Below are 27828 nucleotides of genomic sequence, written 5' to 3'. Positions count from 1 at the left end.
CTAGAAATTGTACGTTAATTGATTTATTTCATTTTTGTCACAGAAAAATACTGGAAGAAGTACCAATACGCCTCCAAGTTTGTGCAGCTCGTGAAATCCAAGACTCCAAAAGTGACCCTTTACACCAAATACGCAAAGGTCATGCTGATGGAGAACTCTCCCAATGCAGACCTGGAAGTTTGCTTTTATGATGGTGAGTGACGTGTGTTTATTGAAGCATGTGATCCAGCTGGAGGGACAAACTGCGTCCGAGTCGACACGTAAATGCTTCATAAACTCTGGTGTGTGTTTTTTTTTTGCAGGAGCAAAGACTCACAAGACGTCAGAGCTGGTGCGAGTGGTGGAGAAGGGCGGGAAGTCGTACACCGTGAAGGGCGAGGTGGGGCTGAGCGGCCTGAGCCCGGAGAGCCGGCTGTGTGCGGAGCTGTCCGACGAGGGCCACGGCATGTGTTTGTCCCTGGAGGCCGCCATCGCGGTTGAGGAGCAGCGCAGCGCCATGAAGGTCCCCTTCTTCCCCATAACTATCGGCAGGTGAGAGAAACGCGCCGTTACAAGTCTCCTCTTGGTATTCCATGTTGCCTTCGTGTGGCTAATGTTAGTTTTGTGTATGTCACCCCCTCCTAGGAGACCCGCCAACCCAGACTCCCCGTGCCCCTCGTCCCTGCCCTCCCACCCGGTGCCTCCTGACACGGCTTCGCCTCCTCAACCTCCACAAATCACTCCTTCAGTGAGTGTCTCACAGCCCCACACACACACAAGACAGTTTAGAGGCTTAAACAGAGCGATTGTGAGATTTCTCTTTAATTTTCAGATGATCTCCTACGATGGGTCGGATTTCACCACCGCCAGCCTGAGTAAGAAAAGCTCCCCGCTGCGACAGGACACGGCGCAAAACACAGGGAAAGTGGTCAAGTCCATATTTGTGCCCAACGTTGGATGGGCGTCTCAGGTAACTGATGGATACACGAAGCTAATATTCTTATCGCCAGTAATTAATTCTCTTTGTGATTTGAATCGTTCGATCTCTACTCACGTATCCGCAGCTGACGAGTGGAGAGGTGTGGGTTCAGTTCAACGACGGGTCTCAGCTGGTGGTTCAGGCCGGGGTTTCCTGCATCACCTACACGTCTCCAGAGGGGAGGCTCACCAGGTGCTAAACGCGTCACCACTGTGTCGTCGCTTTCTGTCGTTAGGGCGGTGGCAGCTTGTTGGGGGGGGGGGGGGGAGACAGCGCTCATTAACGCCGGTCTCATCCACAGGTATAAGGAGAACGAGAAGTTGCCGGAGCACGTCAAGGAGAAGCTGCACTGTCTCTCCACCATCCTGGGACTGCTGGCAAACCCCACAGCGCATCATCTACAACCTCGTTAACATCGTCCCAGCAGCCCTGAGGCCGGGCGGGGAACACAGCGCAGCTTCAGAAACCTTTTGTTGTCTTTCGTCTGGTGCTCTTGTAAATATGTGTTTTTGTTTTTTTACATGTACAGAAGAGTAAGATTATGAAAAGATATATTTTATTTTAATAAGAAACCATTTTGTCTCCGTTGAACTTGTTGAAAAACGTTTGTCATGTCTTTTTTTTCTTTTCTTTTTTATAAACTGTCTCCGATACTATGAAATGTGATTCATAAATGCTGAATCAATAAACATCTGGAGGCTGGGTTGAGAAATGCTGCTTTGCTTTGCAGTCTTCTCTTTACACTCGATATATCCGTGAAATTAAAGTATTCAATAATGAAGATCAACTGAATGGATCGATCAGAATGAAGAGAACTTTCCGGTTCTAGTCTCATGTGACGGTTGTTAGGTGTGGACCGAGTCCCTCACTGTACTCTGAGGTAACCGACGTGAAACACTGGCCAGGACAGCATGTACCCACACAGTCAGTCAGGATTCACCAAGATGAATTAAATAGGATTTCACATGTTTATTTCGCCCTGTTGGTTTGGCCATTTAATTAAAAAAAAAAAGTCACAAAATTGTGGATTCCTTTCAATTACAGAACCGATACAAAACATACTGTACGGATGTAAGCCTAGGCATATATACACACGTACTGTACAAGACACCCAAGAGGTAAACGACCAGCTAGAAACTGGGAGCATGACGGTCTGGGTTGCAGAAATGACCAAAAAAGAAAAAAAAAAAAAAAAAGGTAGGATTAACCATTTATTTCCCATTTAGAAGCACAATAAGGAACACAACATAGGACACAAGATATAGTGGTGTACACAGATATCAGCCTCTCCAGCGTTAACAGGGACGCTCACTCAGAGCGACGCCCCTTCTTCTAGATGATGAATCTTGGGGGGAGGAGGGGGAGGGGGGGGGGGGGGTAAGGATGTGAAAAGTTCCCCTGAATCTGCTGCATTACCTTTACAGCTGTTGCTTCACAACACACTCAAATTGTTGGGAGATTAAAAACAGGATTACCAACAGCATCGTGGGAATATTTCTCACAATGCGATGTGTTCGGTGAAGGCCGACTTTCAGAACCGGCGGTATTCTTTTGTCCCAGAGAGATGCTGGCGAGGCGGCTGCGCCGACGCTATCGTTTAGGACCGAGAGGTCGGTCGGCTCCTCTCCGACACCGATGGAGGAAAGGAAACGGCTGGAAGGAGCTCTCTGGGACAAGAGAAGAAGCAGACTCAGGGGAACGCAAACATCTGCAGGTTGGCACTCCTTCCCACTAGATGCTAGAGGGAGACAACAGCATCGACCACGAGCCCATCTGTGCCTTCGACACCACCGGTACGACCCGACCCAGCATTTTACTATACCTCTAGTAAAATATCCACTGTGTGTTTCAAAAACATCCCAGTGCTTTTCATTTCATTTATATAAAACCTTTTCCCCATAAAATCTCAATAAAATAAAGTTGCTCTTAGTAGATATCAGGACAAAGATATTAACAAAATTGGAGTAAAAAAATCTCACAGTGAACATTGGGAACAAGAACTGAACCGTCTCTCCCCTCACTTCCCCTCAGAATGATTTTTAACATCCGACACAAATACAGCAGCTGGACCAGGAGACGGGTCAGAGAGTTTAAGCATGAAGCAAACGAACCGAAGGTTTCTTCACTACATTTTGTAAGAAAGTGCCGTTAAGAGTGAAACTAAATCAAATGATAGACACAACAAAGCTAAACAAATTCCGTAATCATCTAGAATTGTCATTTAATGATATCAAAATAATACCCAATAAGTAGATATTCAAAGACACATTTTACCTTGATTTTAGTGGAATAATTGATTCTTTGATTAACAATTATCGTATTAACACAGCAGCCCCACGTTCTTTTTTTTTTTTTTTTCTTTGACAGGTCAAGTTGGCTTCAGGAGAGTAGTTTGCTCACATTAGATACAAGCATTGGAGACGTGTGGAGACCTACGTCCGTTTAAAAGAGATCACACACACCCACGAAAAAGCGATGAGAGGAATCTCACGAGATCCCCGCTGGAATTATGAAAGATTATGGAATTCTCTGAAAACATCCACAGACAGGAAATAGGAATGTGATCCTCGTCTTCCCGCACCGGAGCAACTCGAGACTGGTACTCTGAACGAGGACGCGGTTTTGTTTGTTGAACGCCCGACATCCGCCTTCTGACATACGGTAAAAACACCCGAAGACCTACAAACATCGGTGCAACGATCCAAACAAAAATAAAAACTTGGTCACATGGTCATGGAGATTTACTTCCTTCTTTTGAACCTTCCTACACTTGGAAGTAAATTTTGATGGCACTCGGAAAAGTATAGGACTTACCCGTTTGTGTAAACTAACAAACCCCCCCCCCCCCAAAAAAAAACCCCTATCTTGTCGTTCATGTTGGGACTCTCTCTGCCGTCAGTTGGCCTCGCTCACATTAGCAGCACCGGATCAGTGGAGTAGTGTTCAAAATGCCCAGCCACCTTCTCTCTCCCCGTCACTTTGTGCAGAGGAGTCAGCGGTATTGATCAGAATACAAACACACATCACTGGCACGGTCCGTCGCAATGTAAACGTACCTGTGTGTGTGTGTGTGTGTGTGTGTGTTAAATGTGTGTGTGTGTGAGATACAAGGGATCATACATTGCACGTCTAGTGGCACATCTTTCTCCAGTCCTGATTCAGCCATTCCCATTAGCTCGCTCATCTGGACCCTTTTCATTACAGAGAACTCACACAAGAGAGAAAAATAAAATCAGCTATTAGGCAAAAGTTCCCAAACGTTCACATTACAGTACTGTTAAGTCTCATTAGACGAAACAAAAAATACAAAAAGGCAGAGAGGAAAAAAAGCGTACACTCAATCACCATCATTTTCAATAACTATATAGGAAAAAGGTTTGTTTTTTGATTAGATATATTATCATCATTAACATCATAATTATTATGATTATTATTTATTATTATTGTCACCATTGTCATCCGTTTTTTTGTTCAGGGGTCAAACGGAATGGGGGGCAGGGGATCAGTCACTGGGAGGAAGCCTTGGTAGCTATTGTGGAGACGCAGTGCTGCTGGAAGTTGGGGGACATGGCGGAGTTGCAGCCCAGTCTCTGACGGGGGCCCTTCAGCCCGCCGTCGCCCTCTACGATCCAGGGGCTGCCGCCGGCCTCTTTTCCCAGCATGCTGCAGCAGCCGGGGGCCGGCGGGGCGGCGTTGGGTACCGCGGTGCTCGCCGGCAGGCCTTTGGGCTGCTCGCTGGCTGGGGCGAAGTCGGGGTTGTGGCTCTGGAGCACGCTGGTGATGTGGTTCAGGAGGTCGTTGAAAAACTCCGGGACGCCCTCGTAACCTGAGAACATCAAGAGACAGACAGTTTAGCCGATAAAGGGACGGACAGACGGACGGCTGTTGTCGGCGTGGACGCGTAAACGTGACGAAGACCACCAAATGAAATGCAACCCGGCCGTGTGGATGGGAGGCTGCACCTTACCAGGGAATGCATTGATGTCGATGACGGCATGTTGGCCCGTTTGGTTGTTGATGATGACGTCGATGCCAAACAGGGACACGCCCAGCGCCTGCCGCAATGACCTGGACAACTCTCTGATGACGTCATCGCTGGGTGGCTGAGACACTCCCTCTACGTTCTCTCTCTGAAGATAAAAAAGACACAATGTTAAAAAGGTCAGCAGCAGCAAAAAAAAAACGTCAACACATCACACGGGTGAGACATGCGAGACACCGTGGACGTACGTACCGTGGTCAAGTCGGAGGACGACTCTGGTTTTGAAACATTGTGGCTGTTGAAGAAAATTGCTTTCCTGTCTGAAAAGGAGGCAGAGAATAAAAAGAAAACAGGTGAGGTTGAACGTTAAAGAGCTTCGACTACATGCGGTCATCTGCGTGCATTTCTCATGTCTGGCAGTAGGTGGCAGCAGAACTTAACTGGTTGCACAGTGCAACGAGGCAGCCAGAGCTTAATTCTAGTCTTTATTTACCGATCGGTGTAAAGAAACAGAAAGCTCAAACCAAACCACCCGGGTGTGAAGCCCTCGCCGTTTCACCCTCTCACCGCGTCATGTCGAGAGCTCACTTAGGAACAAAAAGGCCTGGAAGCTGTTCCGTTTGTTGAGACCGCAGGTTTTCTTTGAAGCGGTGATGAATGTGACAGGATGAACTTCTGAATTTATTGCCCCCACCCCCTCTTCTTTCTTTGTTACCATTGCGATGATTAACTTTAGAGAGTGTTTGGAGGGAAGGAAGAGGGGAGGGACGAAAAAGTAAATTTCATCACTGTCCAAATAAATGTGCCCCCTCGGCTTGTAGAGGGGTCGTGGTAATGAAGTGGTCGTTCCCGAGCCGGATGAACAAACGGCAGCCGACAGAAGCATGGAGAGGAAGGCTGCATGGGACACAACGTCTGTTATTTTTTAAGATCTTTCCCTCCACTAACTCCTACCTCTCTTTATCTTCATACCTCACTCTTTCATCTGCTGCCCCCCCCCCCCCCCCCACACACACACTTATAAAACCCGATGCACAGCTCCGGGCTGCAGAGCACGTCGGACTGAACGCTGTGCAGATGGAGCCGTGTGGTATGTTTCTTTATGTGTTTGACAAGGGTTGTGCTTTTCTGCTGCACCGCTCAGCATTCCGGGCCGAAGGCAGCGGTCCTCTCTGCAGCAGAACAGAAAGCAGTCTGCTACACCGACGGCCAAACCGCTTTGCATGAGGGCCTCTACTGGATCGCATGCAAATACTGGAGTCTTTCGTGCCAGGGGACAACCCTTGCGTTCAAAGCTGCATCATGGGTAAAGGCTTCTGACACGTTTATGGCGAAAAAAAAACACACACCACTCCTCTTTATATGTTCTGCGTCAACAGGGCAAAACTCAATCCCACCATGCTGCAGCAGCCTTAAAAGGGTGAACAGGTCCAATCACAGGGGCTATAAAGCCATTTTATGACCTCTTTCATTGGGCTATTTGGAGAAGCCGTGCAACTTGTACAGTGTGTCCAGTGTGTCGGCCCTGAGATACACCTGCCCGTCTCTCTGTCTGTCTGTCTGTCTGTCTGTCTGTCTGTCTGTCTGTCTGTCTGTCTGTCTGTCTGTCTGTGTCCTCACCTGCCGGTCCCGCAGGGAAGTTCTTCAGCGAAGGTCTCTCCACCACGGTGTAAGAGTCCCCGACCACAAACACCTTGTAGAGCACTGCGTTGTGGTTGATGAAGCTCTGGATCACGCAAGGAGGCTTCACGTCCTTCAGGTCCTCTTCGCTGAAGATAATGGCCATCTGTGGACAGAGAGGACGCAGAGTAAACGACGCGCCTCAACACATCCATCAACCAAGTCTAGTTAATTCCTAACTTAATACAATACAGTGAGTGTGGGGGGAATGAAGGCTATGTGGCGAGCCTGACAGGGGGATCGATCTCAGCCAGAGATACAGGACTTACAGCACTTTATCCGATTTTGTTGTTTGGACTGGAGTTAAAAAGGTGTTACTGCTCACACAGAGCAAGCTGTGGAGGGTGTGAGTGACCTCGGAGCCCCGTGGGCCTCTTACCTCATGGGAGTTGGTTCCATGAGCCACCCGTGTTTTGCAAACTGAAGAAAGAAAGAAGGGCGAGAAAAACAGAATGAAGCTCAGCGCAATACTGTAAAGCACACAGAAACGAGACACGAGATTTCAAAGTAGAATTAGTGGCTAACGGTACAATATTAGGTCTAAGTAATGCAGAGGGAGTGTAGATTTAGGTCCTCAATGTCTAGAGAAGATAAGGAAAAAAAAAGCCACTTACTGAAGGGGAATGTGAGTCCTTGCCTCTTGATATGCTCCAGCACATCTGGGCTGCACTCTGTGTTCAGGACCATGAATGGAGGAGAGCAAATCCTTTCATCTGATAAAGAGAGAAGTAAAAGAAGGTGGAGGGAATTGTTTAAGTTATAGACTTCAAAAGAAAATCTCAATTTAACAGAAAATGATGGAGAACAAATGTCAGATATTTTCATTAGAGTGGAAATCAGTGTTAGTCATCAGTTATATATTAAAAAAAAGCCAACTACTAACTGACAGCAGAGGAAGAATACGCAAAATTCAACCAATGTGCTAAAAGTCTAGAGCCACAGCTATCTTATGATCTTCAGGCGTGTTGTCGACCCGTAGTTCGGCCATCTGTACGTTTGTTCCACCAGCTGTGCTCGCTTCGACACGTTCGTTTATTGGACTAAATCCTAAAATCGGCAGAAGCGAGAAAATGACTCGCACCATAATCTCGTCCTCCACGAGACCACAGGGCCGGGAGGAGAGCCGTCTACGTCCTCGCAGACTGCACTGAGGGCAGACCGGACTCACCGTCGCCCCCCGATGGGAACGAGCATCGACACAAGGAAGTAGATATCTCTGCAACACAATACAACGTCGGAACCTCCTCACAGGCTGTCGATTATGGGAGTTCATTCTTTAAATGTTTTAGACGAAAATTCCGGAAATATCCTACACACAGTAAATGTAAAAATAGGTTTATTGTCTTCCTGGCTCTCTGGTTAGCAGCTTAACTGGATGGTGACCTATGTTCCTGTTTACCGCCTCAACTGTCCAAGATACCTTGAGTTATATGTAGCCCTTTGTAAAATAATAATGCTGAAATAGCAGCACTTGAGGCTATTCGTTCTGTTGTCGTCCACAGCCTCCTTAGGAACAGATTAAGCGCAGAACATCAGACTGGAGTCTGAAGAGAAATCGCTCAAAACCTGTTCAACACGGGGAGCAGACGAGTCGCTCGCATTTGTAGACGCACCTTATTTAATTTGGCCCAAAAGTGATATTTATATTTCATCCCTGTGACGGGTTTAGACAACAAACACAGCAGAGGCCATCTGAGGCCCAGGGGGACGAATGACTCCTGTTCAAATAAATAAAGCAGAAAGCTGCCAGGCCCTTCTGCTCCTCTAAAGCAACACACACACACACACACACACACACACACACACACACACACACACACACACACACACACACACACACACACACACACACACACACAGAAATACAGGAAGACACACACAATGTCATGAGGAACTACAGACAACAGGTCAAACCAGCCGAGTGCGTTACAGTCATCAGGTCCATTGGCTGACTGACGGTCGTGATTGACGGCTCACTAGACAAGCAAACAAAGCAATATAAACTCAGCCATACGAATAATTAAAAATAATTGAGGCCGGGTTAATCACTCGGCCCTCTTTCTCCACCATGTTTTTACAATCACTTCACGTTTGTTTGTTTCCATAATACTTTTTTTTTTTTTTTGCATCACATCCTGTATACGACTGAACGCAGCAAACATCCTGCAGCTCCGTCGTACTTCATACTTCATCTCAGGACTCAGGATGCATCCATCGCACAGCTTCTGTCTCCTGTAATTTCCCCTCTACAGTAGGTTCATGGGGACGATTAACCAGCTGGCTGGCGGTATCACCACAGGAAGTCAGTGAGGAGGGGGGGGGGGGGGGGGGCCAAACCGAGAGCTGGCAAAAATGCTAATGACAAAAACACAATAGAAACACGCCGGTCTTTGTGCGCTGTGGGCCTCAGCAGCAGCAGGGCTCTCTGCTCCCGCTAGTGCTGAGGTCAGGAGAATCTCATTTGCCTACATTAGCTCCAGTGCTGAGTGTTGAACTCTGGGTGAGCACCGGGCCCCACTATGAGGTCTACAGACAGTGCACACACACACACACACACACACACACACACACACACACACACACACAACAAAAACTTTTGGGAAAACCCCACAATGAAAGCTGCTGATGCACGAGGCAAAAAAAAAAAAAAAAAAAGATTTTTTTTTTTTTTTTTTTTCAAAAGCCCAAAAGTAATCTCAGAATCTCCCAACATCAAGCTACAGAGCAGATTCCAGGAAGCTCTGCCACAACTGCTGCTGCTGCTGTGTCAGCTGATACTGTACGGCTGCACACGCACACACACACACACACACACAGTGGTGCAGTGTTCAGGACCCTCTCATGCTGCAACAGGGCTGCATATCATTAAAGAGTCGTTCTGGACTGGTTTTGGCCATCATTCCTATTGGTAATAATAATAATAATAATAATAATAATAATAATGATATAGGAGAGCTGTAACAATCAATCAATTAATTAATTGACAGGATATTAACCTGCAGCTATTTTAATAACGGAATAGAAATTCAAAAGACTTCCTGGTTGCGTCTTTTTAGAACGTGACTATTTCCTGGTTTTCTTAGTTACTTATGAAACTGAACTGAATATCTTTGGGGAGTTTTGGAGAAAACTTTGCAATTTGCAGACGTGGCACCGGGTTCTGGAAAAACACACTGCCACATTATAAACAAAGTAATTCATTGGTAACTTGAGATATTAACTGGCATATTATTTGATAATAAAAATAATAGTATTGTTAAAAGACTTACAGTGTGCTCTTCTAGTTCATCGCTGAGACGAGAGTAAACTGTGGGGATGTATTTAGGTTTTAAAGAAAAACCAAGAACAGCCAAACCTATCTGAAAGAGAACTGTAGCACTGTGACATAAACCTGTTCACTGCTCAGAATCTATAGCAGAGCACCTTTTATCTATTTTACTATGGATGTATGGATGTTATATATATATATATATATTATATGATGCTGTAAACGGGCATCAGAGTTCATAGATCAAGATCAACTAGATATGGGATTATTATGGACGTCTGATCGTCCGACTGTTGTTGCAGCGACGTTGTCGTCGTGTTTCATGACTTCGGTGAGTCCATTGCCATCACAGTTGATAGAAACGTTGACCAGAGACGTAACGACCTGGAGTAACCCTTCAAGTGTCCGCATTGTTGTTGTGCCCCACAGCTTAAGAATTGCTCCGCTGCAGCTTGAACATGTGCTTCGACCACATTGTACAAAACTAATTTCCTAATTGGAACACTTTAATTTTCCCTTCAAAAAAGGAACACATCTCAATTTGATCTGATCTGATCTGGTTCAAACGTTTCTATTTTTTGCCATTACATGACAGAGGAGCACAGAATACTCTCCTTCTTCTTCTCTCTCTCTCTCTCACACAGGCGAATACTTGTTGTGCGCTCTATAACCTTTCAATGTGCAGCTGGGTCTGTTCCAGCAACATGTCACTTTTGCCTGTAGGATTACCCATCAGTCATCTGTGCGCCGGTCGCAGCCACGCTCGCCACACTGCTGTTATTTTACCAGGACGAGAATAGCAGCACGACGCCGGGTAGGGAAAATATCCTCCATTACATCACTGAGTTCCCAAAGTCTGATGCAGCTACATTTTGTCTAACAAAAAAAAAAACCATCAACAAAATAATCCAAACCTTGTCAAACGAAAAACATGTCACGCTCCAAGTTAAGGATTTATAATAAAGAGACAGAGGAATGGTGGAGAAGAGAGAGTGTGGCCAAGTTTGTAAAAGCATGCGAGCTTGGCTCTGGTTGACGCTCTAGGGCTAACGGGGGTGGGGGGGTGGGGGGAATCAATCTCTGGCTCTGTCTAAACACTGCATGCTCACAGCAGACCCAGCGGAGCCGAGGACGACGTTTACGGGACTCCTAAGAAGAGAAGAGACGCTTTTTAAATGTCATTATCCAGTTACACTGCTTCTTTCTTTTTTTATATCTCATTGTGACATCCGCTGCGCACGCGCACGCGCACGCGCACACGCACACACACACACACACACACACACACACACACAACCTGTCTGGTCTGTTACATCATACTCACACATGCAAATAAATGAACTCCAAACGTCTAGGCACCCACCGGTGCGCCTGAGAATGAGCAGAGAAGGAGTTCCTGAACTGTTATAACGCCTCAACATTCAGATCATATCTTCCCGCTGGTTTCATGCATTAGGTGCGGAGAGTGACACGGTGCCAAGCTACTCTCAGCTTCATACAATGTGGTGTTGTTTAGGTGGAGGGCTGAACTCTTCTGTTGCTATTTAGAGCTTGTTTCCTAGAAACCCCAGCATCCTCTCTCTCTCTCTCTCTCTCTCTCTCTCTCTCTCTCTCTCTCTCTCTCTCTCTCTCTCTCTCTCTCTCTCTCTCTCTCTCTCTCTCTCTCTCTCTGCTGCCCGCCCCCCCCCAGACAAATCAGCAGGATTTTCAATATTTTAAATTGAACTCCAAACAAGGCGCTGTAAGAGGTTTCCACTTCAATTGCAATTATGAATCATTTACCTACTTTGACGAGATATTCATCATTTCATAATTGGGACAATGCGCTTTCACATTCGACTGGAAACCTGTGATCTAGTCGGGGCGATGCCGTCGGCCCGCTTGGCTCACTGGACTTGTTTGGGTCTTAAAAAAAAAAAAAAAAAAAGGGTCTGCGTTTGTTTCTCACGTTGCAGCTATGATTAAATATTGATCGCTTGCATAAACACTTGTTCAGTCGGTCCTTGCGGAGACCTAAAGATAATATGCAAAGAAGCCCGAAGAGGTTTCGGTTTGATCCAGAGGAACCCTGCTTGTATTCAGAAGAATCCTTTTATCCCGAGGAGAAGAAGAAGAAGCTTAAAACACTGAGAGGGGATTTGTTTTACAGAAGAGTTGACTTGACGACGGTTTCCGTCTATAAAAACAGTCCACGGTATCAAAAGTCAAGTGTACACAGGAACCAGTAGATTCCACTAAGCAACATAAACAGTTACCTTTCTCTGGCGAACACAGGAATCACAAAACCAAGTGGGACAACAGAGCAGCGCCAAGAGCTTCAATCGGCACAACTATGAATCACTGATCCATTAGCGCTCCGGCTACTTTCTATTCAACATATCAAGATGAGCCGATTGTTGCGCTGACGTTAAAATCCATTTCAAACAAGTCGGAGTAGAACAGCTAAATGCACCGCGACTGGAGCTATTCAACGTGGAGAGACCACTCCAGTGGTAGAATAAGGTTTCCAGAGAAAGCACAAAACGCGCTTTTCAAGTGCTTCCTTCTATTGAGTGCTATTCTGAGTAATGCAGACTTAAAGCATGGCAAGCTCCCTGTGGCCTTTAAGCACTGGGTTGCCTTGGCAGCTGCTTGTGGACTCCATGGCCTCTGCTGATAAGGAGGAGGAAGTGGCTGTGTCTAAGAAAGCTAGGTAGGCTTTCCACGCTCTCACACTATCCCTCTTCCTCCTCCCCCCCCCTCTCTAAACTTATACCAGTTCTCTCAGTGCCTCCGACTGAAGAAAGTCCATTTGTCCTGAGCCTCGTGCTGTTTTTCCTACAATCACAGTTGCGTGGTGAAGGATTATAATGGTTTACACTCCACGCTTGTGTTCTAAACTAACCACAATCGTCAGGGAGGTTTTTGGTATGCGAGCCTAAGTGTGAGCAGAGAGCACCGCTAGCTTTAATGGAAGCAGAGTGGCGAAGGAAGAGCAGCTTCCTATAAAATGTAGCCGGTGAGCCATCTTCCTCCTCAAACCTAATGCACACAGTGAGACAGAGCGATACAGCTTACGCCGTTATGTAACAGCCCTCATGTCCGTTTGGATAAAAAGGCGTCTTCTTGCGGTTCTATTTTAAGACCTAATGACACCGCCGACGTGCCGAAATGCCTCTGATCCGTCGCTCTGACACCAAAATGAGGCCCCTCAAAGAAGTCGGACGATCGGTAAAGTAATACTTAAAAAGGTTTACATTCCCCGCCATGTACGGGGTTAAAAGGAAATGTGGATGAGTCACAGGTGTGTTTACAGTGCGTGTGGGTCGGGAATGTGTTCCCGTCGTCATTGGCTTTCTCCGCCTCCAGCCAAAAGATATCTCTTGCCGATTAGTTTACGGTCTCTGTGACAGAGGAAGGTGTTGGACCGACTCTGAGGCAAATTCTGATCCATCAGCGAGAAACCTGAAAACGGAGCCAAGTTTATACTGGGGGGGGGGGGGTGCATTTGTCGCATGAAAGGGAGGAGAGAAATTATGATATCAGCTGGCAGGAATTAAACATCTGCTCGGAAGCATCCAATAACATAATTCAAAAGAGAGGCGACAGCGCTGTCGTGTGTTAGCCATGTGTCCCCTCTGGAAGGGGAAGAGGAAAGACAGAGAATCTGCAGCGACCGCGACTCTGCCTTCCACCTTACGCAACACGTCCAACGATATTAATGACGGCGTCCGTGAAATCAACAGCTCCTTTATTACATTGGACATCTTCTGTTTTTATAGAATGTTGAGGACCGGGAGAGGAACGGAGATGTTAAAAGCCTGGACACACGGCAAAGTGACAGTTTATTAAGTACACCAAGATTTTAGGATAGAGTCAGCTTTATGGACATTTTGGAGGCTGCAGTTTGCAGTGCTGTTGATACAGATGGGATGGACAAAATATTAGAAACACTTCCAATTACGCGGTGAACTGTAGAGACCAAAATGACTCTCTAAGACATATTTGGACGTATTTGGACCATCCACTCCAATCTCAGCTAACAGACTTACAGTTCTCAGCACACAGGTCATCAGTCAGCAGTTTGAATTTCTGTGTCAAATTTCCCCAAAACGTAAAAAAAAAAAGCGCCACCAAGTCCCATGAAACATCTCACCTTGCATACAGCTCTCTATCCTGTGGATGAGCTGGTAGGACTTGCAGCGGTCCAGCAGGGTTCGGATGGCTGGAAGGGGGTCCAGGACGATGGTCTCAGGGTGGGCGTCGATGTAGTCCTGAAACACACACACACACACACACACACACACACACACACACACACACACACACACACACACACACACACACACACGTGAACATTAGAAGAGTGCTGCACACTAGCACACTGAGGCTTTACACCACAAGCAACCACCTGCCATGACACAAACACATCTATACAGATTGGAAACGTTCACATATCAAAGTGGGAAAACTACAAATTCGAACGCTGAGTTGAAGGGTCAACATGCCTCACTCTGTATATGTTTGTGTGAGAGAGAGAGCGAGAGAGCGAGAGAGCGAGACAGACAGACAGACAGACAGACAGACAGACAGACAGACAGACAGACAGACAGACAGACAGACAGACAGAGCGAGAGTCTCTGGAGGTCACATCACTGCATCTCTGCATGGCCGGCCGTTGGGTCAGCGTGAGGTTCTCTGTTTTACATAACTACACTCCCCATCTCTCGTCGGCTCTGTCCCCACACCACCTCCTCTCCACTTTGCAGCTCTCCATGCTCTCCGCATTTCAATCTCCGCTCTGTGGATTCCTCTGCCAACCGTCCGCTTACAAGCAATTTGTCCTGAAAAAAAAAATGCTCTCAGGTGGAGCTCTGTCTGCCCGCTCACATCGCAGCACCACTGTCATGCACGCTTGCATGACATTAAACATGTACAGCTCTTATTACACACCCACACCCACACCCACACCCACACACACATTGCTCAGCATGTAAACAAATGTGTGTTCGCCTCGACACGGAGGACCCGTCTGTGGGATTTGCAGCGCTGATCAAAGCCAGTTGAGCGGTTATGTAAATGCTTCCGTCGAAAAAAATAAATCCAAACTAATCTTCCAGGAGTTTAGAGGAATACTCCGCTGATAAGGACCATCACTTTTGATTTTTACTAGAATAATAAACGCATTCAAACACAGTGAATGAGGGGGAGGTGAGATGGAGAGGAGCGCTGGCCAGCAGGTGTTAGAGAGGAGAAGAGCCAGACGTATGTCAGGGTGGGTGTGAGAGAGAGTGGGCGTTCAGGCTGCACATTTTCTGTTCGTTTTTCGGGGCAGATCTGTTACCATAGGGGGGAAAAAAAACAACAACAAGAGAATATGGGCAGCAGAGGATCGACTCTGTGCTACTGGTTGTAAACTGTGTCTGTGATGCAACTTGTGATTCACCACATCAGCTTGAGTGACTGGACACTAGACCGGAACTCTTTCTGTAGCACCTATGTGGCAGCGAGATAACACAAACACACACAAAAAAAAAAAAGATGGATCATCACTGCACCCGCGATGACGCAGCTCATAAAAACATCCTCATAATATTTGAACCAGGTCTGCTGTGCACACTACTCACACCTCAGGCCACTGAATCACCAGAGTGCAGCCCGGCCCGACATTTTGTTTTGAATAAAGATGGATTTTAGAGTGGAAGGCTTATTCCCGTCACCACAAAAAAAAAAAAAAAGATTATTTATGATCAAATCTGTGCTTATGCTTATATCCCAATGAAAAAACTGACAAAAGCTATCAATTATCAAAAATGTGAGTGTAGGGGTCAATGTTCACCTCTGGTTCTGAAGCACACTGAAGACACACACTCAGAGAAGAAGTGTGTCTGAAGTGCTTTTTTTGTCACACAGACCTTTAGAAAAGACAAGGCGTGTCCATATGCTTCAAAATGGCCGAGGGTACCATAAAAGTGTGCAAATGCTTCCATGTGTTAATATGTTGACCAGGTTCTGCTGTGTAAGTGATTGCTCCACACCGAGTTCCTGTTTGTCTTTCCTAATTGAGCAGTCAGGAGGAACACGTTGACAGAATAGCATGACGGTGATCTTGATTACAGCTCCTCTGGGTCATACAGAGACAGAGAGAGAGAGACACACACACAGAGAGACGGAGAGAGAGAGAGAGAGAGAGACAGACAGACAGAGACACAGAGAAAGACAGAGAGAGAGAGAGAGAGACAGACAGAGAGAGAGACAGACAGACAGAGAAAGAGACAGAGAGAGACAGAGAAAGATGCAGAGAGACAGACAGAGAGAGATACAGAGAGACAAAGAGAGAAACAGAGAGAGAGAGAGAGAGAGAGATAGAGAGAGAGAGAGATAGAGAAAGATAGAGAGACAGACAGAGAGAGAGACAGAGAAAGATACAGAGAGACAGACCGAGAGAGAGAGAGACAGAGACAGAGAGACAGAGACAGACAGAGAGAGAGACAGAGAAAGATACAGAGAGACAGACCGAGAGAGAGAGAGACAGAGAAAGATACAGAGAGAGACAGACAGACAGAGAGAGATAGTGCTGGTGGTACAAAATACATCTTTTCACGATCTATAACGCTGCTAGATTAATGAATGCGTGCGCACACACACACACACACACACACACACACACACACACACACACACACACACACACACACACACACACACACACACACACACACACACACACACACACACACACACCTTTTGTGAAGTGTGTTCACACCGTCACATTTGGAGCTGTGACCTGCTGTTTCAGGTGAGATTTGTCACATCTGGAGGAACAAGAATAACTCTTCGGTAACTTAAGCATTTAGATTTAATGACTCACCGTATGATGAAACATAGTGGCTAATGCCCTTCATCTTCCTGGAGCTAAGTGAAGGCTCTTTGGTCTCCGTTTGGTTCTTTGAACTGGTATATTTACATGTAAACAGAACTCTGTCATCCATACATGTTTACTGCCTGCAGTGCTGCTGTGCTACAGACAACACTATCTAGAGCTTTTACACTTTTCAATTGTATCTGAAGAGCTTTGGCTAAAGTTCCATATCATGCGTGCCGACAGTGGCTGGGCCGTCGGGTCACTGGATCACGTAAATGTGTTGTGCGTGAGATAAGGATTTGAAAGTCCTCTTTACAAAACGTTGAGAGGTACGAACATGTTTAGCTACAAAACCTTCATTACTAAAACTGAAAGACACTGAAGGACAAAGACGCATACCTGTACTCTCTGCACCAGCAGCACAGCCTGAGAGTCATTCTGGTCGGCCTCCAGGATGAGGTCAGTCAGTTTGTGGATGATGACGTCCAGGGGACCCTGCTCCTCCAGGGGCTGGCTGAGGTCCAGCTAGGAAGGGAAGGACAGCCGTGGGTCAAGGGTTAGGGTAAAAAAATAAACAAAACACTCCCACACGCAGGTATTCATTTATCATATTCAGAAATGGTTAACCAAAAGCAATCATCCACAAAAATACTTTTTTAAATAAACAAAACAAAAAAAAAAAAGCCAGTTTAGGGGGAAAACAGTAAAGCCAACAGAACACTTCGCACAAAATCAAAAACATGTTCTCACGAGCAAGTACGGCAAGTTTTTTGACCAAAAGTAAAAAAAAAATCCCCACAGCTTGTTCAGGCCTCAAGTCACAACTTGCCAAAATGTCCCCACATTCTTCTTTACCGCCCCCTGAAGCATCGAGGCCTGCAGTTGGTGAACAAAGTCAAAAGATGCCCCCCTGTACGTAGTCAGACCACATTCCTCTTATCAGAGGGAGGGTTATCGTAGGTATCGGACATGCTTCACTACACTCATATTAATACGGCACATGCACCGGGCAGCTTAGGTAGGAGGCAGTGCTGGTGCTGAAGTCTAGGCTGTTCAGAAATGACAAAGAAGACTGAATCACAGCTGCTCCTGCATGGTCTTGTTAATCGAAGCGAGCAGTGTAGAAGAATATACACACACACTGTATAAAGCTAACAGCAGAATTAAGCTGAAGGACAGATTTTATGAAGTACTTTTGAGATAGTGACCCCCCAATTTTGGGGAATCATCAATCTGCCATTGCCCTCCTCCTTTCTACTTGTAATCCGTCAATATAGATGAGTCATCTCTCCGCCCCATCTCGTAGTTCTTCTTTGGTTCTAAATCATCTTCTTTTATTCACAGCTCTAACTTCGGTGCGGCCAGAGTTTACGTCGTATTTTGTTTTGAATTACACAACCGGGATTTATTTCTTACTACGAGTTACAAACGTTCTCTCCCTCTGGCCAGGCCTCCAGCCTGAGCGGAGTAGTCAACGGCCTCGGAGGAAAATGACAAAACTAGCATTCGTTTAAAGTTTACCGCAACAGAAAGGCCGACTGCACGGACCAAGTAGTTCACAAGTAGTCAAAGCAGCTCTCCCCGAGTGCGATATGATTTATCTAGGTCACCGCTCGCACGCACACACACGCACGCACACACACGCACACACACACACACAACATGAGATAGAGGAGAGGTGCTAGGCTGTAGCAACCAATGTTGCTTCCCCTGCTGATGGCTGAGTCCAATTCACAAAAAGGCCTGTGTTCTGGCTGTTTGATGCAACAGAAGGGAGTCGAGTTAAGGTTCGTCTGTAAGAGACAAGACAACTTTCAAAAAGTTAGAATACTCAAGGTTGTGTTAGAGAGTCTGATACAGAAGCCTTCAATACGTGGCCAGGAGTAAAAGTATATCAAGAGACAAACAAATCATCACAAATGATGCTATGTTTATTCTCACAGCAGTAATACATTATGAATATGTGAAATGAACTCATGGGACTAAGAGGCAGTGAAACTGAAACCGGAGCAAACGCAGCAACATCACCCTCAAGACTGTCAGACGAAGCCAACTGTGTAGGTTGTGGTGCAGCCGTTGCGCAACGCAGTCACCAACCCATTAGCTAATCAGCAAAATGGGAGATCGCCTGATCATTCCGGACAAAAGACAATTCAGCAACACATGTGCAAATAAGCCGGAGCAGGGCAGGACCCCACACTGTCCTTTGTACTGTCCAGACGGTACGCAAACCGAGAGGGGGGGGGGGGCCACACCTTAGTCACACCGGAGCAGATCAATGCGGGATCTGTAAAAACTGCTCTGGTTTCAGTTGGTTTAGGGTTGGCCGCAATCAACCCGTCAGTCCGGCTAACATTTCCTGGTTAATGATTGTGAGAAGTGTGACGGATGGATGACTAATTAGCGTACCCTTGATCCCGCCCTGAAAAGTCAATTGCGCAGAGTTGTAAATCTGTTAGTTATCAGTCGACTAAGACACCGTGGTGTTCACACGCCGTTCACAAGGAAGAACAACATGTATTTTAGGCCCTATACTCACAACAAGGGGACACCGTGTATTGATGGAAACGTATGTATGTTTATTGTTCTCATTAGAGTCCGATATACGAGATGCATGCACTGTTCTATGGAGAGCGGGCGCGATCCATACTGCACATTATACAGTGCGCTGACATGCGAAGAAAAGGCAACACGCCCTGCGATGTGCAAGCCTAGCCCCATTTCCTTAAGAGCTCACTATGCGCTATACATCAACACGGCGTGTCTTTCCCTGCCCACCTCACGCTGCTCTCTCATTCTCGTTCCCCACGCTCCATTCCTCCTGCCTGTAAAAACACGCCCGCCTGCTCAAAAGTGATGTGCCAACATGAGCTGCAAAAATGTATGCAAGGCAACCACGACAACCATATATAGTGACTCTAGCAGGTTTGCAAGAATCGACACAGAGTGCATGTAGTGTTGCATTTTTCGTGTAAAGTGCAAAATGTTACTTAATTAGCAGCAGACGGTGATGATTTAGGATTTAGACAATTGTCGGAGTCAGATATTCAGAAGTACTCAACGGGCAGTTTTTGGAGTTGATATGCAATACTGCTGCACTGACAATATTTCATTAAAATCAACCAGTATGATTACATGAACTACAAAGCCAGGTTTAAAAACCTGCAGACGTTCTGGTGACTCATTGTACACAGCAGTCCAGCTGGTTTACCAGAAATCAGGTGTGGCGTATGGCAGATGCATAAAACACATAAACACGCAGCTATGACCTTAACAGCACCGTCACGGTACGTCAACCCTCATAAAATGTGCCGTCATTGGCGGATGACCTATTACCGGCTCTACACCGGCGTGAGCGGCGGCGGTGACGGGGCCTCGGCGGCGGCGGCGTGAGCTACAGCAGGTCGGTACAATACCGCAGCGGGCGCTTTTCTGTCTCGCTGGAGCCGGGTGGGGAAGGGAATGTGTCTGTACTCCGCTGAGGCATGGCTTTTAATCTCCTGCTTGCACAACACAGAGGGCCCGTCCACAGCCCGGCCCCTCCGCAGACACGGGACTCTACAGCGCGTGTGTGTGTGTGTGTGTGTGTGTGTGTGTGGGGGGGGGGTCAACGCACCACTGGCAAAGACGCATCGTAGAGGATGACGCTCTCCTCTCCCTGCGGCGTGGACGGAGTGACCTCCGCTTTAGAGCTCGGCCAAAAAAAAAAGAACAAAAAAAAAAAAGCCAGCAGTAAAGTCACTGATGTCCCGCTAAATGCTAAAAGCAGAAATGTCAGCCGACTTCTTTGCGGGTCCCTCTGGGACCGAGTGCGAGCAGCGGGCCACGGTGGTGATGGACAGCATAGAAAACACGCGGGATCCTGGAGGGAGAGGGCAGGTCAGGGCCAATATATTCAGCTTTGATGTGGCTCCATGGTGGGCCAACGCTATACCCCAGAGAAGACTCTAAGAAGGACAGAGCTCCCGTGTGTGCTTCAGTCTTCAACATAATTGTGTACAAATATGGTGAACACGAGCGGCATGGACCTCGTGTTTGCAGCAGTTGTTGGTCTCTTAAGGTTTCGCCGTGGAGCTGCTTCATCCTTCAGAAGTCTCTTTCTAGTCGTACTCCGCTGGATCTCGTCTCACCTGCCGTTCGCTTTGTTGTCAGGCTATCCCAGAGTGCAGACAGACAGGCATGCGATGAATGATTTATTTTCTAGTACAAAAGAAAACATGCGTGTCGGAAACAAACTGCGGTTGTTGGCCACGCTTCACAGACAGCACACGCTTAAACACGAGAGTGGATCTCCACACGCAAAAACCCTACGGAGGGTCAACCTGGGAGCTCATTAGGCAACTGTCCTTCACCTTCAACCAGGAATTAACATTTTTAGAGACATTTTTGGCAGGTGGATAAATCACGGGGGATGAAAAACAACTTGAGAAGAAAAGAGACGCAAGACCTCTACCAGGTCTGTTGAGAATGGCTGAGGAATAATAATAATAATAATAATATGACATAAAAGAGTCACGATGGACTTGGTCAAACTGATGAATATATTAAATATTGGCCACCAATCAGCTTTCATTAGATGGTGGCACACTGGAGATCACCATCTAAAAGATAATCTCTCATTCGTCAAGCTCCGATTCAATATGTGGGTGAGATCCAGCAGAACGCCGGATATTAAAACGTTAAATTCCAAAAGCACTTAACGTATAATAAAAACCGGAACTCGATAACTTTCTATGAACAGCCCACTCACAACGATGGCCATTTGCCGCGATGGGTTTCCTCTCGCAGAGCGAATATATTGGCTTGAGGCCGAGTCTGGTGAGTTAATCTCATCGGCTGTGTGATTCAGACGAGATAATGTACAGAGCACCTGGAGGACGGCTCTTATGAGCTCAGGGCTGAGGGGTCAGTGTTGATGAGATGATGCAAAAAAAATAAATAAAAAAGGCTTGGAGGGGAGAGAGGGAGAGAGAGAGAGAGAGAGAGAGAGAGAGAGAGAGAGAGAGAGAGAGAGAGAGAGAGAGAGAGAGAGAGAGAGATAATGGGTTACTTGAAAAAAGAAAAAAAAGAGAAAAAGAAGAAGAGTTAGAGTGGAAAGATGCTCGAGACGAAAGGAGCAGTCATGTAAAAGTCAAACAAAAGAACCATCTGTTCTCCTTCAGTTGTCGCTCCTGATGGGTATACATGTAGATGGTTTCCCACACTAGAAATGGAAATATAAAATGAGCTCCCTGGGGCTGCCAGATTTAGCAAAGATCTGTTCACACAGGGCGACGTCATAACCACGAGCAGCCCTCTGGAGGATCAAACCTCTTGTGGCAAATTTATATATATATATATATATATATATATATATATATATATATATCGCTGAGTGCAACGTCAAATATCTATACGTCAAACCGACTTCTATTTCAAAGTTTTGTTTGAGTAGATTGTAATTTTATTATCGATTAATCTGCCGATTACTTTCCTGATCAACTGATGAATCATTGGGTCAGAACATGAAACCATCAGGCTCTTTCAGCTCTCGTACAAAAGCCATCATTCCAACAAATCTGTGTTTTTTTTCGACAGAAATTCGCTTGAAATAAGATGGTAAACAACACGAACCAGAAAAAGCCGAGGATAAACTTATCCTTGGATATCCAGTTTTTATCGTCGAGATCAGCTGGTTTGTCAGCCCACAGGGACAAGGTTGTGATTCAATAAATGTGCAAATATGTTCTACTCCAGCCTTCTAGAGAAGGTCAAATGGACTTGGTATCCACATGACGGCACCGCTGCCACCCCTAAAGCTCAACTACATGAATAGACCATGAACGCCTAATCTGCAATGAAACACAATTTCCATTTTGAAACAATAGTAGAGCCAGACAAGTTTTAGTGTTATGTAGCAGACGCTTCCTTTCCATGATGATCTTGCATTAGATATCGCTTCATTGACTGCAAAATAAGAGTCTACGGTAAAGTCTACGGGTTGCTGGGCTCTGAACTCACTCGTGGAATGAGAGAAGTAAACTTGAGCTGTCTCAATTGGCAGCGACAGACCAAGCTTAAAAGTAAGGAAAGTTTCTGCTGATGTGTGGGAAGAGAAAAAAAAGAAAAAAGAAACAACAGGTAGTCCTGGAGAAAGAGTTACGGAGAAGGCCAGAGGGCTGTTCATGTCCCCGGGTACCCCGAGCTGTTTGTGAGGCTCCACTCTCCCACGAGGGACTGAATGCACAGTGGGACACAAAGCCCTGCTTACTTTGGGACTATTCCCAGGACAAGGCTCTTTCTGGGTGTGCAGCTATCCAAGAGAGAGACAGAATTAAAAAAAAAAGAAGAAAAACAGAGTGAGAGGCTGAGAGAGAAAAGGTAGGACGACTTCCTCCACAACTACAGAAAGCACTTCAACTGACAAGAGCTCGACACTGAGCTCCCAGGACTGAGTAGCAACTGTTACTCCGCTGCTGCTGCTGCATGTGCCGTGTTTACATACTCGATGTAATGCGCTGTGTCCGATGTCCATTAATGACAGCAGCCGTTACTTCCCTGACACACACACACACACACACACACACACACACACACACACACACACACACACACACACACACACACACACACACACACACACACACACACACACACACAGAATGAGTAGGCACTGCCCCAATTAGATCCCTCTGACAGACAACACCGTTTACAGAGTTGAGGCCACGTTGTGCCGAGATGAATTGCATCACAGCTTAACGAAAAATAAAAAATTGAAAATGACCCGATGATGCATTCAGACTGAAAATAGCAAGAATGTGACCCAAACGGGGAAACGGTACATTTTACAATGACTGACTGCAAAAACCGTACAAAAAAAAGAGTTTTTGTCCACTTACCTGAACAACTTCTATTCCTCTTTTCCTGAAAAAAAAAAAAGACAAAAATAAAAGGTCATTAATTTAACCAAATAGACAGATAAATAGACGCGGCCATGCATTGAAAGTACCTCAGCTACGCACAGTGAAAGTGACAAGAAAGCACACTCCTATTTATTTTGTACGCTCATGTAAAACATGTCTTTGCATCAGTTGCCTCTACTGGAGTCATTACCTTCATCGTCCATAAGGCCGCCTTCACACCTAATCAGGTGTTGCAGCGACAACGCCAGAGTCCTCATTCCACTTTTAACAAACAAGTACAGCAACACTAGTCTTTGTGTTGCCCGGCAACCAGCAGAGGATTACATGAGCGGGAGTTGTGACATCGCAACACCGTACACATGTACAGTCCGGCACCACAACCGCCTCAGCCCGTCAGTTTGTTTTTGAGCCAGCAGCCCCATGGTAACCAGCAGTGCATCCATTCACCGCTTCACAACAATGTGGATATTTAATACCGCAGCTGGCGCGTTTCATGCGCTGTGAATGGGGCCTTTTAGTTTGGTCCCATCTCAGATATGGAGATCGTCTGATCGTCTCCGATACTGTTGCACAGCCAGCAGAACGAAAGCGGGACGAAGGAGAAGACCCAGCAGCAGAGAGAAGCAGCCCAAAACCAGAACTTTTTGGGGAAATTGGCTTGACACACAAGAATACAGAGCAGACACTTCTTACTACACCATTTCTTACCAACACGCAGGATCGTATATCCATTTAACTCCATCACTCGTATCGTATACGTGTGGTCCACCGTAGACACGAGAGACAGTGTGTGATCACAAAGTTTATCAGTGGATGTATTTGAGAATGTGCTGCCATGTTGGAGCACACAGGGTCAGATAATGTGAGCCAACCAGGTGAAGCAGCATAAACCTGTTGGGGCTGTTGGAACTTTGGCCGTTCCTTGAAATCAATACGATCCTTTCTTTACACGTTAATACATCTTAAAGTGACACTCGCCACAGGTTTTTAAAAAATAACAACAACAAGTCTTCCAATCACTGCAGTAAATGGTATCATTTGGGTGAAAGACTACATAAATACAGCGGGTGTCCCTCAATATAATCACATCACACGTGTTGTGATGGAGCGGCCTTGCCTTGACAGGACTAAGTAACAATATTTTCACTGTGTCCAAAGACGCCGGGGCTGGCTGTTCTCGAGGGCATTGCCCCCCCCCCCCCCCCCCCCCAGAATTCAGGTATAGGAGAGTCAGTAAGAAGCCTCTAAAAAGCTGTGCAAGGCCGTGGGACGCAAACATAAACCCGAGTGGCTTTGACCAGCAGGAATCCCTTCAGTCCAGCTGGACATGACAGGCCAGACTCCACACTGAAGCACTCACAACGTCAGCTGCATGATGAAAGAGAGAAAACCTGTTCAGCCACTATCAGAGTATCACACTGGCCCATTCTGTTGAGGTGAAACATTTGCTTTATTTATGATAATACAGCCTGATGAGTAAAAAAAACAAAAAAAACCTGCTCATATATATATATATATATATATATATATATATATATATATATATATATATATATATATATATATATATATATATATATATATATATATATCTCTGTTCAGTAAAATCAAGGGGCATGAAATGAAATTCAAAGAGTGTGATATTGCCAAATAAATCATTTATGAATAAAACGGACACACCCTCGGAGAGGTGCGCCTCCAAAACAGGGAAACTACCTTTTAAAACCTATGTGTCGTCTTCATACAGGAGCCACACACACACACACACACACACACACACACACACACACACACACACACACACACACAGCAGGCTTACTTTAGTTCCACCTTCGTTCTCTAACCTGGTCTGTGATCAGGGACGTGTGTCAGGAAACGGGGAGGAGCAGAAGACAAGTGGCAGTGGGGAAATTCACCCACATTCACTCTTCATTTAAAATGGGATAGTATTGGTTGTTGTTCCTGTTAAAGGCAATTCATTTGACTTGATTGTTTTTCCACAAATACACCCCCCCCCCCCCCCCCCCCCCCCGCCCTTCATATTAAACCAGGGGTTGGCAGGATGCAGGGAGGGAGCGAGTGTTACTTGAAGGTTTATGAGGAGATTAAAAATGTTTTGTGGATTACAGTGTGGTAATCTGTGCTGGCCCAACCGGGGTTGCGTTGTGAGGCAACAACCCTCATGAAAAAAAAAAAAAAGGTAGGAAGTAACTGCCTGCTGACAACACACCTGACCTACCGCGGCACATTCTTGCCGAGTCACACGACTGAAGACCGTAAAGTGATTTCTCCACCGTCATCGTTTTGTGTTGACAGGATAACCGTGGCCCTCGTACAGCACGGGCAATTAGGCAACGTTGCCATTAGAGATGATAAGGCCGCTGCCGTACCTTGGAGCCTTTCCACGATCCAGTATGCAGCTATTGTAAATCAGCGAGGGAGAATTCACTTCTCCTGAAGTCATGTCTGCTGAGAAAATCCAATGCTCTACTTTGTAATACCTTATATAACAAATCGCCTCGGCCCAAAGAAGGATCAGCTACAGCAAGATAACATACATACAACATTCATAGAGCGGCCCCTCTCAAGGCTGGAGCCTTGCTGTGGTCAAAATACACCCTTGAACCAATTCATATTGTGACTATGCATTTGGACAGACACGTCCCCCTGTGTGGAGATGAATAAAAAAAAAAAAACGTCTAACAACTAGAGACAAAAAGCCAAGACTGGTCTGTGTGATATCACAATCCTCCAATTACAATCGACACAAGATACCGTCACGGTCAAAGGTTAATTCTGTATAATAAGAGCACATATTCTGGTTTAGATGCGTCATCGGCAGCACATGCCTTACAGCTTCACGCTTCAGGACAATTAAGGAAATAATAACACCTGTTATATCTGCCTGTCCTGTTACACGTGTGCCGTAGGCCACTAAGAACCAATCGCACCTACACACCTTCCCACTGTGTGTCAACAGGCACCGACTCAAGACATAGCAAACACAATCCAACACACTAAACTGACGTCTGCTAAGGCATGCGTGCATATTGTATTATCTTGTATACAACGTCTTTGCATTACAGCTAATGTGTTGCTTTAGTAAAACCTCAAAATGCCGAACAGACAAGGATGCTGTGTATAAGTAGGAGCGAGAAAGTGCTGCAAAACTGCTACTGGGCTATTCCCTGAAAGAGGAGAACAGATAATAATGAGCCATTGAGTTATTAAGAGGAAGTACAGTGTCTATCAGTACATCTCTTGAATTCCCTGTGATATCAACCGAGGTAAGCCTACTGTGTGAATCTGTGCGTTAGTCGCTCCACAATCACTTGACCTGGATACATTAGGATTGGTGTTAAAGCCACATACCTGCACAGATCAGCAAATGCTTGAAAATTCAGCTTCTTCATCTTCTTCTCGCTGAGCCAGTAGCCGACTCTCCGGCCTTTCAGGAACGTCTGCATCTCCACTGTGCTCCCGGTCCTTTTCTCTTAAGGTTGAACGGTGTGACTGAAGACTCGACCTGGACAAGAGGCACAAACCAGGAAACCACACTGTGACGTTCGTCCCACAACAGTCAACAATGAGCAACGAAGGAAACACTCAGGGCTCGCTTCTCGGGTTTGCGACACGTTTACGTTACCTCAAAACACAGCCCGAGGGCCACATTATCTAGTTTCCAAACGTATTAGTACAGTTAACGTGGTCCAGCATCAGAACCACGCGCACTGACCCGCTTTATGCTAACCTCAACTGCTAACGTTAGCTAGCAAGCTGGGCAGTGGCAAATTTTGCGAAGCTAACCGTTGGCATGCAATTAGGAAACGTAAGCTAGCTCGCTAACAAGGTTGACCAACGTTAACCGGCAGAACAGATTCAAACCACTTCCAGATACCCAATGAGTTAAAACTAACTAGCAACGGGTAGTTGGCTAAAAGATGAAGCAACTGTCGTAAAGGTGACTAACGCTACGCCAGAGAGGCTGTGGTGAGCTAGCATTCACTAACCTGCGATTTTACCACAGCTCCCCCCCCCCTTTGAACGTGTGTCCTCTTCAGAAAACTAGCTCGGACAGCTTCCCATTGTCGTCCCGTCCGGCGGAGAAGGAGTTTTCAAGCGAGGTGACAGATGACAGGCAGGACTCACGTTGAGATGTTCCTTCTTCAGTCTGGAGATTGAACTGCTCACACC

At 46.1% G+C, this 27828-nt stretch overlaps 2 protein-coding genes across 3 annotated transcripts in view; one reads left to right on the top strand and one right to left on the bottom strand.

Moving 5' to 3' along the window:
• Positions 1 to 1960, top strand: part of plk4 (polo-like kinase 4 (Drosophila)) — a 6369-nt gene extending 4409 nt beyond the window's left edge. For both annotated transcript variants that reach the window (XM_068726274.1, XM_068726273.1), the window contains exons 10-15: positions 44 to 193; positions 303 to 531; positions 625 to 727; positions 812 to 949; positions 1044 to 1150; positions 1260 to 1960. In XM_068726274.1, the coding sequence (XP_068582375.1) occupies positions 44 to 193; positions 303 to 531; positions 625 to 727; positions 812 to 949; positions 1044 to 1150; positions 1260 to 1371 (839 nt within the window). In that variant the 3' untranslated portion in view covers positions 1372 to 1960. The remainder of the gene's footprint in view (positions 1 to 43; positions 194 to 302; positions 532 to 624; positions 728 to 811; positions 950 to 1043; positions 1151 to 1259) is intronic.
• LOC137884494 (inositol-tetrakisphosphate 1-kinase-like) lies at positions 1913 to 27828 on the bottom strand. The gene is made up of 11 exons (XM_068726275.1): positions 27645 to 27828; positions 27007 to 27160; positions 23611 to 23635; positions 17132 to 17257; positions 14024 to 14141; positions 7235 to 7333; positions 7000 to 7040; positions 6561 to 6726; positions 5193 to 5260; positions 4926 to 5088; positions 1913 to 4784 (listed from the first exon to the last, which is right to left on the bottom strand). Exons 2-11 carry the CDS (start codon positions 27099 to 27101, stop codon positions 4465 to 4467), a joined length of 1221 nt encoding a protein of 406 aa, XP_068582376.1. The 5' UTR covers positions 27102 to 27160; positions 27645 to 27828; the 3' UTR covers positions 1913 to 4464.

This window comes from Cebidichthys violaceus, unplaced genomic scaffold, assembly GCF_023349555.1.
Source record: "Cebidichthys violaceus isolate CVI_PGR_0920_01 unplaced genomic scaffold, fCebVio1.0.p SCAF_39, whole genome shotgun sequence".
Taxonomy (NCBI): Eukaryota; Metazoa; Chordata; class Actinopteri; order Perciformes; family Stichaeidae; genus Cebidichthys; species Cebidichthys violaceus.
This window is presented reverse-complemented; position numbering and strand designations above follow the sequence as displayed.

Bases quoted from the DNA above. Each gene is read 5' to 3' on its own strand.
- LOC137884494 (XM_068726275.1), bottom strand. From the start codon at position 27,101: ATGCAGACGTTCCTGAAAGGCCGGAGAGTCGGCTACTGGCTCAGCGAG. The intron at 6,727-6,999 runs GTAAGAGGCCCA...CTCTGTCCACAG, and splicing joins ATGGAACCAACTCCCATGAG to ATGGCCATTATCTTCAGCGA. The intron at 5,261-6,560 runs GTGAGGACACAG...CCTCCTTTTCAG, and splicing joins CTTCCCTGCGGGACCGGCAG to ACAGGAAAGCAATTTTCTTC.